Raw genomic sequence first — 11933 nt, 5'->3', positions numbered from 1 at the left:
TTTGAGGCCACGTGAAGTGCACCTGGTCATGGGGCAGACCCAGGTGCCATGGGTTGACTGAGATGGCTGGTAAGTGCACCAGCTGTGCCCCCTACTGTGCCAACTTGCTGATTTTTTTTGCCGTCTGGTGCTCCGCTCGCTGATGGAGGGCAACTGCCTCCAACTCCGCAGTAGCATGCTTCGTCGACAAGTCAGCTCTGCCCCACATCTTTCTATACCAAATAAGCCGATGCATCAGCTGTTCCGCACCCAATTAGCCCCTCCTATCCAGTCAAACAAGCTACTTGGGCAAGTTGTGGCTTGCAACCTTCATCCACTAGCCAAGACCAGGCTGTTGTGGAATTGAATGGGGTTCTAGGTGGACACCACCACAGTGGAAGTATAGCAGGCACATCTTATAGATGACAAGATGTTGGTCAGTGGGCAGATCATCTCCATGATTGGTCCTGGTGTCAAGGACATAGGCTCGCATTCGCAGATGGTCTTGCTTAGACCCTGCATGCTTCCATAATGTGGAGTGACTCATGCAGCCAGCTATGGCTCTAGGGTTTGATGTTACATGTTATTTATGTAGTTTATTGTTAGAAATTCGGTCACAGTCCCTATGACCACTGTTACATTTATGGCTTTATTTTGGTGATTTCGCAAACGTTTTTTTGTTTGGCCATGTTTTTGTTTATTGTAGTACGGAGTTAGACTGATGGCCTTAATCTTAGTTGTCTTGTGGTTGTTGTTTGACTTGCATCCCACTGGGATTTTTGGACACAGCGTTGGTTTACGGTGCTATTTCAGGAATATTTTGATGTTTTTTCCTGGATTTTCTGTTTGTACAGTCACATAGTCACTTTAAGATGTTTTCTTGTTCATGTTTTTGTTTTTTTGTTTGTTGCGGTTGCACCCAATTCAAGAGCCGAATGGCTCACAGGGCTATACCAAATAAATGGAACTATGAACTATGGATGTGCCAATGCCGGAATGGTGTGTTGGTTATTACAAGCCCATGGGCTGCATATAAGTTGAGCATCATCTTACCATTGTTATTGAGTTCATCTGGCCCATGCCTTCCAATCACTGCGATCCAGGTGGCTGTCTTATGACCTACCGAGGCATTAAAGTCACCCAACAGGATGACTATCCTGAGGAGCCACTTTAGCCAGCACCTAGGATAGGCGGTAATAGAATGTATCTCATCAACCTTGACTGCATTCCTCCGCTGATGTCCACCTTTGGTGGGAGCGTAAGCCACCACCAACCATTCATTACCTGTTGAGGGGAAAGCGAACCCACAACAGATTGGGGACTCAAAGCTTCCCACACCTTGCCTCCATGCTCTCACGGCCCCCTTTATTCTTTTGTTTTTTCAATTTCCTGCCCTGAGTGGAAAACTGTCCACTCACCTTGGTGACTGGAGCTGTAACCAGTCAACCAGACCTACTGTATTCTTGGTTCTTTCGGTAAAGTCACGTTGAAGGGAAACAATAAAATAATAATATATATATATAAAACAATACAATTCTCACGACGTTTCGACTGCAACACAGTCATCATCAGGTTTTCACACCTGATGATGACTGCTTGTGTTGCAGTCGAAACGTCGTGAGAATTTTATTGTTTTATATAAATTGTATTATTTGATTGTTTCCCTTCAACGTGACTTTACCGAAAGAACCAAGAATATGAATCACTGCAGTCACGAAAGCTTTAAATAAAAATTCAGACCTCCTGTATTCCACAGCTCCTGTCATCAATGGCAACCTCGAATAACAGATATGCAACTTTAACAACATGCAACTTACCTCAGTCACAGCCCGGCTGGGATACCATAGTGGCCATATCGCATAGGGACTTGTATGGCCACGGCAGTCATAATGCATTCGGATTATCCTGGTGGATGATTGGCTGCTGTAGGAGTTATGATGTACTACTTCGCAACCACTTTAAGGCTGCCATTCTCCCTGATGTTGTGCGTTTTGCACTTCGCTATTTAGGACCATTACGGAAATCACTTCGTGGTATGCTTTATGGAGCTGTTGCTATGGTTTGTTATGTGCTCAGGCCTCTGGTGAAAGAAGAGATATTGGCGAGAGCTGTTATGGAATTTTATGGGGGGGTGGGGGGGAAGTGTAAGAGACTCTTCTGGCAAATCATTTCCAGTTGAAACTTGGGATCAGGGGGTACAGGGAATATAGAGAGTGCACAACTATTAAAAAAATGTACATGTCAAAAATAATGACGAAGTGGCAGCCAAGTTAATGAAATTCGTCGAAGAGTACTTCTCCCCAGGAGATGGGTCGATGAAATTGGCTTGTGTGCAAGTGCTAGATGGACTATTAATTTTCAGGATCGCGATGGATGGAGGTGGTTTGGGGAAGCCTTCAAAAAGCAGTGGATTGTCCATTGCTGATGATTTCAAACAAGACACATTAAAAACAAGAGAGATAAGAGCTCATACAAAGTAAAGAATCATTTTATTTGCTCAGGAGGGTTCAGTTTCAACGTAGGAAAAGTATAAAATGGTGAAACTCGGTCTTATAGATTACAAACGTCAGTTAATTCGAGCTTAATACATTATGTATATGTTTCGTGTTATTTACTGAGTCACTATGTTAGCGCATTCACAAGTTTGTAAGGACCATTTATATCATATATACATATGCGTATGGACTGGCACAATTTCATGTATACATTTTGCAATATATTACATCACGAAGATTTACCACTTTTCTTTAAATATGTTCTATCACAGGCACTGTTTTGTAAATGTTTGTAAACATGCAGGATTGGCTCATACATTGTTTTAAATTTTCATCATGCTTTTACACAATTCAATTGAGCATGTACGTTTTGAACGTTTGGAATAACTGGACCAGGGCCAAAATTGATCCAGGACTAATTCGTTTTAAATATGAAGACAAATACAATACAGAGTTGATAGGGAGTGTGTGGTAAATGGATATCCTTGTGCTTTTCTGTGATTATATAAATGGGTGCAGCCCTTCAATTGCTGTCTCACACCACTGCTAGCAGGAGAAAGCTTGAGAGGGCCCCTTCTAGACGGTTTTGTAGCCAACTCTTCTGAGATGGCCAAACACCCACACACGTTGCCCAACCACACACGACCTGCCGATTCACTGTGCACCCATTCATACTGCTGGGTGAACAGATGAGGTTGGGGGGTACTTAAAAAATGTGGTATATAAAGATAGTTTAATTTCAAATCGGAACATTTTGTCCATACATCTCAATTTACAGGGTGGTCCAAATGTCCTGTGACCCCGATTTAATAATCTAAACATATATTTTTAAAGGTTATTTTAAACATAAATGGATATGCAAAGGAACGATTAATTGGAGGGGTCACAATACATCTGGATTACCCTGTAGAGTGGCAGCACACTATTTTGGCAAATCCCAGCAATCTGTTGTGACATAAAGCATTCCTCTTAAAATGTGACCCATTGACCTGCTGAGACAGACTTTGCTGTCAGTGAAGCCTCCGTAGCGTGTGGTGGTATCACACGACTTGTTGGTCACGTTCATTCATCATTTTTTTCTCAATTCGCATTTTCACAGTTGAACAAAATTTCTTATCTCCGACCTAAACCGTAATATCGTGCATGAGTCGTGAACTTTAAATTCACCTGCTGGGTGTAGCGTAGCAACTCTTTTGGCAACATGCCGGTCCTTTTCACAACACTTTACGATAACAGGGATATCCCTGCAAACAGAGTAGAGATTACAGCACTTCCAATGTTGTGGCTAAAGCTTTTGGCAGCTGAGTGAGGGTGTAACGCTGCTGCGTTGTTAGTCTAGCAGCTAAAAGCCACCTCTCTCCACCACTTTCAGTTGCACCTTTTAAATTGCGCTGCAATTGTAACAATTGTAGCCCCCAGGTTATAGCTGGAAAATAACACGTACAGTAGTAGCAAACGTTTTACCTGTGTAACACCAAAGGGAAGAGAATTAGAACCAAGGATATAATGAATTGAAACATTAAAAGGAATGGGACAGACGAGAGACGATAAATAATAGGAAATAAGAGGGAGATTATGGGAAATGAACGGAAAAAACTGGACCAAAGGGTCAGCAAATGTGAAAATAAAGAGGAAATGCTACATAGGGGCCTCGACGCCTCACGGGAACAGCATCTGTTTTCACACGGGGTGGGGAGAGGGGAGGGATTTAGATTGGGGGGTGGCCACACACAAGTGATTTGCAGGAGGCTTGAGCTGAATTAGATATATAGATACATGCAACCCTTTTGTCAATTTATGGCTGGATGAAGGCCTGCTCATGCTAAGTCTGTCGGTCGTGGAGGGTATTATTTGACATTACTTCGCTCTGCTGATCAGTGTGGCTTGGCATAGTGCGAGGGGCATTGACACGGAAGCAGAGGACGGTATGGGTGCAATGTTTTCCACTGACAGCCAGGTAACACCGCAACTGTCTATGGCAAACTTTTATACATATTTAAAATTGTTAAGCTATTTTTTTTGTATACCAGGTTAAGGCCAACTGAGCTATATCGCTCTTTTTTTAGAAGCAACCTGGCCAAAAATGACAGCTCAATGAAGTGGCTCATCATGTGGAAATTTATATCAGCCAAATATTCCAGACGCATGTTGGTTTTTAAATGTGGAGGAAAAAAACGGAGGACACGGAGAAAAATCCACATGACTACGGGAGAGAGACATACAAACGCCATATATACAGTTGTCAGGGTCAAGATCGACCCCACGACCTCCTGCATACAAGGCGAAGGAGTTAACATCTCGCCACCGAGATGTGACAATTCATCATATATTCTTGGTGGCCGCTCATTCAAGCAATATCCAGGTTCAGCTCTGTTTAGCTTCCGAGATGTCATGTCAGGCTCATCCTGGGTGATTTTTTCATAGGCTATGAATTAATATTTTTTTCTACATTTGAGATACGTTTTATTTTCCGTAATATTATTGATTTGACTGCTTACATGAATGGATGCAAGAATCATGATTATTCCTGTGTGATATTTGCCATGTGATTCACTTTCCCAGTAATTTGATGAATGTTCATGATTCAGGGTCACAATTCAGTTCAAGAACGTATTATTTCGTCTTGTTTTTACTCTATCATTTGTAATATTTCCAATTGTTCAGTTTTAGTTGAATTATCCTCAAATGTATGTGTATAATTTTCTTAAATATCGATGATATGCAGATTAAATTATTGTATTAACTGCATAAGTTATATTCTTGGTTCTTTCGGTAAAGTCACGTTGACTTTACCAAAAGTTATGTTTTAAGCAGAATACATGTAATTATTCAATCGTAACCCTGATTAGTGACAATTCATCAGATCAATGGAGGTGGATGGGATGGTTTAATCATTCCACCTCTACTTATTATCACCACATTTGAAATATTTAAAAAAATCTCAATTGTGTTATTGGCATCATGCTGTGAAACAAATCATGAATTTGCAATTGTCTGCGAGAAGTATTAGATAATGGCCTGCAGCAGGTGTTATCACGTAACTACTTTTATTATCTCATAAAGTCTCGTATCCACACTACGGGGTAGGACTTTCCCAAGTGCCATGCAACAGAGTATCGAAGTCAAACTGATGTTTAATTCTCAAATCTGTAAACTGGCCCAATAAAGTGCAGAATCAAATGTTGTATGGTGAGTTTTTTTAAAAAAAAGTCATTATTGACCAGGCTGAATCCATCAACTCCCTATACTTGAGTGAGAACCCGATGCAATCGCAAGTGACTGCCCTGATGTCAGCAGTACCAGCTCAGCGCTCCGACCTTTGAGCCACACGGCTAACTTCCAAGGTGCTTATTAAGACCTTGGGGTTTCACTCCACACTGTTACTCAAATCGTGAGAGCAGCTGTTCTGCAGGTGTGGACTTTAAACAAAAGATAATTCCACTGAGTGCATGGATAGTTTATTGACAAAGCAACTTTATGAATATAATCTTTGCCTCTATTCCCTGCCGTGCTCAAGAGCTGAAATGCTCAATCCCTAAACAGTGGGGTGCTCCACCTGTAAGTGAATGCAATGGAGCCAGGATAATTTTCTGTATTATTTGGATGTGTATGTTGATAATGCCCTGTCAAATCCCGAAACATCAACATTTGGCTGCAACGCAAAAATAAACATAAGAAATTAATTTAAAGAAAATAACATTTTATTACTGTACCTACAAAATGCATTTGATTGCATTGTCTATGTGAAACGAGTAGCAGGCAATTAAATTGAGATTTGTTTTTATGCTTCATCTCTTAGTACAAAGCTTTTTGCAATTCATAGAAGCCAAGTTGTAATGTGTATGCTGTGGTGTATTAAAATATTTGAAATGAATGCTCAAAAACAATGTCTGTGTTGTATAGTACACAGCAATTTACTCGGCACGACGATATGATTTGTATGCGAACCACATGCTGGCCATTGCACAAACAAGTCAATATATGCCATGCGGAGTACATTTCTATCTCCCGCTAGCCAAGGCTAACTGCATTATGTTTACACCTCACGTGGAAATCTGAGTGAAGAAAAGACCGCACCTGAATTAAATTAAGTGCACCGTAGTGTAAAATGATAATAAACAGAGCCTACTATTCCCTTCTCCATATTATTCATGGAGGCATCAAGTGTATTCATGACCTTACAGCTTGACGAATTGCCAATTTGAAATGCTGTTGACTCTTCGACATTGAAATTGGTGACACCCGCAAGGTTAATGTTGACAATAAAATGGGGTGAAGCCCATGCCTCGGGTGATCTGGATAAAATTGAGTGCAACTTTATCCAGCGGAAGCGTGCGTTGGTTCAGAAGACAAACATTAGTTTTTTTGTAAGCATTCCCCCCAAAAAATGTATACAGAAATTGCCCATACGGATTGGCGCGAGCACAAAGATAAGGTTGTACTCATTGAAATTAAATGTACGTTTAATTGGCCATGGAGCCTTGAGAGGCTGCCCAGGAAAGGGCTCTAGTCGCACAACAGTCACTGCCACAATCCTCTAGGGACAAAAGCCCCCCTTTCTCGCCGTCATACCAGGCAGCCGTTATAAACGTTCCTTTGGCTACTGTAACAGTAACGTGTGTGCCTTGGCGTTCGTAGGAATTGAATTCATGCTACGTTATAAAGCTGTGGACAATTCGTCGAAGAGTTAATTATAATCGACTGACGCTATAATAAACTACTTTTTTTGTGGTGAATTGCTCGGCGCCCGTATTAAATTGGTGTCCGCCCCCACATCCTGCCTCCCGAAGGCAGCAAACCACCAACGCTCAGCCGTTTATACTATATTCATGTCAGATTAGTCGAGTAATGCAACTGATAATCTGTGGAGTAGTCGAATATTTAAATAACCGGAGAGCCCAGCTGGACAACATTACACTTCATGGTAATTTTGAAATCTGTCACGCATTGACCACCTGCATGTTAAATGACCAAATAATGATTTGTGTACAGGATACTTTACTTACGTTTATATTTGGGGAGCTACTTATATTTGTCATTTATCTTTGGGACAATAATTTGACTCATTAACATAAGCAGAAGTTATGAACAGTAGTATGGTTTGTGCGGTTTGCAGTACCTCCTCGGTCATGCTGTAAACATTTGCCACAATTTCCCAGGCTATGGGAACTTAATTTTCTCAATGACCATACACAGTGGTAATATCTCTAGACTGCAGGAGGGGGCAGTCGCACCCTGTGTTGTACGGCAGACACAGACGCACCCGGCACAGAGGGCCACGCCAATAATTATAACGTGCACGCTTTCAATACCAATATCCAGGGCAGAGTCCCACAAGCTGTGTAAAAATAATACCCACGCTGAGTGATTTTTTATATGTATATATTTTACGTCACTTTAAATTCAAATATTATTTAAGTGTGTGTGTGTGGATTTTCCTCTAAACAGCATACAGTCAGGGGTATAGTGTGTAAACTTTACTGCCGCGCTATACAAATTAAGTTATTCGTTTAATCTTGATTTGAAGCTTTCGTGACTGCAGGAATCCATACTCTTTGGTTCTTTCGGTAAAGTCACCTAGGTAGAAAATAAAATAAATCACTATTTTATACCTACGTGACTTTACTGAAAGAACCAAAGAGTATGTTATTTGTTTCGTTTTGCTCTACATCTCCCGATGTGCTTTGGGTTTGTACCACGTGTTGACTGGCACGATGTCTGACAGTTCGCTCAACACATGCCGAGAGCTTCTTCAAGAGTTGAACTGAAGAAGCTCTCGCGTGGAGCGAAATGTCAGACAGGGATCGATGCCGAACAAGACGCGTAACTCAAAAACACACAGGAGACCCATGCAGCACAGCCGTGAATACCTTACACAGCAATGTTGTTGTTTGCATCTGCCACAGAGCAAGGCTGTAGCTAATGGGAGCTCCTAACAGGTCTATTTTTGTCTCTCCAGCTGTCTCTCGTGGTGTCATGTATGTATGTTGAACTTCTTTCGCACCGTACGTAGCCAATCATGCTAATCGGAGGTGCGGGGGAAGGACGACTGAACACAGTGCGTCTGTACTCAAGACGCGTAGCTCACTGTTGAGTAACTCAACTCAACGATGCGTCTGGTGCACCCAGACGCATCCCACCAAACTGCCCACGTCATGTACGGCCCACACTCAAAGGGGGCCCCACATGACGCACACACACACGCAGAGTTTGGGTGCCATGCACCCTTCCCTGCGAATGCTTGTGTCTCCCAGAACGTTTTTACAAAATAAATAAATAGTGTCGCGTCAGTGATGTTGAATCCCCCACGTGGCAACGTGGCGTCCGTGGAGTTGAGGAGGGGGGGGGTGGTGCTGGAGGCTCTGACGCCTACAGCTTCGTCTCATCCCTGAAGCCGAGGCCCCCGTCCAGCTGGGCGTTGTTGTCGTCTCTGTTGCACGAGCCCGTGCTGCTCGACACGTTTGCCAGGGGATCCGGTCGGATCAGGTAGCTGTGCGCAAGAGATGAGGAGCAAAGACACACGGCAAAACAGAGGCGCTCCCAAGCGGTGCCTTCCGGGCCCGATATGCTGTGCGAACACAATGCGCGCAATCGTATTAACTTACGATTGTGTTCACATTATAAATGCTTCTTTGGCTACTATAAGGCGAGATGTTAACTCCCTCGCCTGGTATACAGGAGGTCGTGGTTTTGATCCCGACCGTGAGACTAGTTTATTTGAAGTTTCATGTTCTCCCTGTGGTCGTGTGGATTTTTCTCTGGGGTTTTCCCATCCACATTTAGAAACATGCATTGAGATAATTTTGGCTGCTATACATTTCCACGTGATAAGCCACTTCATTACGCTATCATTTGTGCCCAGGTCGCTTCTGAAAAAGAGCTATATATAGCTCAGTGGGCCTTACCTGGTGAACAACAAATACTGTTTATTTATTTAATAAAACAGCATCAGGTAGCTGTAAAAGAGACGAGGAGAAAAGACATGCGGCAAACAGAGGCGCTCCCAAGCAGTGCCTGCTGGGCCCGATATGCAATGCGAACACGATGCTCACAATCCTATCGCGGACGATTGTGGTCACATAAACCCCACGGCCACTAGAGTTGATAACATTCACCACTGTTTGAAATAGAATGAGTCCTTGAGTTGATTCACGACCCTGAATCAGGATAATTCATCACATTGCTGTGGAGTTTAGGGGCTGGGTTAATTATCCCCACCTCTAATAATTGCCACCACATTAATTTTACATGCGGTTTAAGTGATTTTTTCTCCCAATTGTATAGTAATTGTGCTATTGTCATACCATGTTATGAAGAAATATCAATTCGGAATTCTAACTAACCACTTTTCCACGAGTGGAAACTCACCTCTGAACATTACAATATAAAATGTAGGCAGAAAGGACATTTAATTTTACGTGGCATTTCAAGTATGTTTGTTTTTACAACATGGTCTTGACCTTTCACTCAAAAAAAAAGATTGGAAATCTATTTAAATGTATAAATTAAGAACTAGGACAGTAATAGAAACACCACTTTTCCAACAAACTTGACCCGTACTTTACCGAGAGTAGAGGCCAATTCAAGTGCACTTGAATTCACAAGTGTTGACTGTCCTTGGAAGATAGATCAAAGAGACATCAAACTCCGTGAAAAAGTACTTCTGAAATTCCTTCAAGTGACCTCTTCTCCGTACCGAGGGTGGCTTGGTTCCCTGTGGCATTCCCTGGACGCAGCTCCTCCACAGAATGGGCGGCGGTGCCTTCTGGCTACGCTGCGGAACGCCTCACCCAGACTTCTTAAATTCGGAAACAACTGTGGTGTCCGAAACCTGCCTCAAGACACGTTCACTCTGTCTTGCATTCGGTGGTTCTATGATTTAGCGTCTATTAGTCTTCTTCGTTTTTTTCTTTTTCCCATGGTCTGTGTGTGTGTGTTTTTTATATGATGTATATCGCACATTGAGTAGCTTATAAAGATGTGCTTCATCGATGTAATTTTATATTATTTATTATATTATTACACAACTAAAACTAGCCTATTTTTATTTGATCGGGTGAGACCCACTGCGCTATATAGCTCTTTTTTTCAGAAATAGCTATATAGCTCAACGAAGTAGCTCATCACATGGAAATGTTTCACAGCGAAATATTCCAAACGCATGTTTACAAATGTCGAGGGACAAATTGGAGGACCCAAAAAGCAATCCACGCGGCCACGGGGAGAACACGCAAACTCCAAATATACAGCAGGTGTCAGGGTTGGGATCGAACTCACGACCTCCTGCATACCGGGCGAGGTAGTTAACATCTCGCCATCACGGTGCTGTTCTCCACGTGACCTGCTCTAAAAATGTTCACCTAGCGATGAAAACTATATGTTAGACTCTGAGAGATGGGGGACTTTCTATTTTCAAATTTAAATGAAAACAAAATGTACGTTTTTTTTGTGGCGCAGTCATTGGTGACCAGGCTAAGACCATCAACTCACTCCACTTGAAAATTCAGTTGAATAATTCTGGCTTAAACCCAACTTCAAACCCAGGATATTAAGTGCTGTCAGCTCAGTGTTCTGATTTGTGAGGCATTCGGCAATCTCCAGAGTTGTATTTATAAAGCATCTCGATAAAACCGCATCTCACAATCTAAATGTACTAGGGGTTGTTCGGGAGGCGCCTATGGCGCCCCTCACAACCATTTAAGGCCTTCGGCCAGGAAATTCACAAAAAAATTGCACACGAACGACGCATTCACGCAAGCACCCGTTGCTCCGTTTTGAAGTTTTAAAATGAAACATCTTTGAATTGTATTATGTTTTGAATTAAATCATTTCTATGTCTTCATTAAAAGCTTTTTTTCATTTTACGTCTGGAAGGCTTAATTGAAAACGACATTTCGTGTGAATTTTCTCTCGTCGTTAAGTAGATGGCCTTGCTTGGGGGTTCGGTTCGATGCGGACTTTCACCTGTTTAAGATTGCGGGATCGAGATAAGGCGACATAGAGCTGGCCGTGCGAGAAGACCGCCGTCTGCAGATCGATTCCAACGTAATCGAACGTCTGTCCCTGCGCCTCCGTCGTTCATGCAGGGGGCGCGCGTAGGTTTGCAGCGCCCCCTGCATGAAAACGACGGAAAGTGCAGCGTTCCTCACAGATAGATAGAGTTGTGCGCTTATATAAGGGTATTTTTGCCTATTTTTCATATTTCAAATGTGCAATTGATGTGCAGTTTTGTGGTTAGTTTGCAAAAATCCCCAAAGTAAATCACACATCAGAACGTATCAAATATAAATACACCGTAAGATTAGCCAAATTTCACCCTCATTTAATGCATTGAATTACGTTTGGTCTGGAGCACATTCATTGTACAAATCTTTAGGGTTTATTTTATTTGCCTAAATCAGCATTTCTCAAACTCCCGTGCTCACAGCTCCCCACGGTGCAGCCTTCTGTGATTGCCAA

General features: G+C 42.3%; 1 protein-coding gene across 5 annotated transcripts in view; it reads right to left on the bottom strand.

Annotated features, from left to right (window-relative positions):
• Positions 1 to 2451: 2451 nt before the first annotated feature.
• LOC116953115 (potassium channel subfamily T member 2) overlaps positions 2452 to 11933 on the bottom strand; it is a 224074-nt gene continuing 214592 nt past the window's right edge. For all 5 annotated transcript variants that reach the window (XM_032972962.2, XM_032972966.2, XM_032972965.2 and 2 more), the window contains one exon: positions 2452 to 8964. In XM_032972962.2, the coding sequence (XP_032828853.2) occupies positions 8844 to 8964 (121 nt within the window). In that variant the 3' untranslated portion in view covers positions 2452 to 8843. The remainder of the gene's footprint in view (positions 8965 to 11933) is intronic.

This window comes from Petromyzon marinus, chromosome 50 (genome assembly GCF_048934315.1).
Source record: "Petromyzon marinus isolate PM22_M1 ecotype Great Lakes invasive population chromosome 50, UKy_Petmar_22M1.pri1.0, whole genome shotgun sequence".
Classification (NCBI taxonomy): domain Eukaryota; kingdom Metazoa; phylum Chordata; class Hyperoartia; order Petromyzontiformes; family Petromyzontidae; genus Petromyzon; species Petromyzon marinus.
The sequence above is the reverse complement of the archived record's forward strand: the minus strand, read 5'-3'. Positions and strand labels throughout refer to the sequence as shown.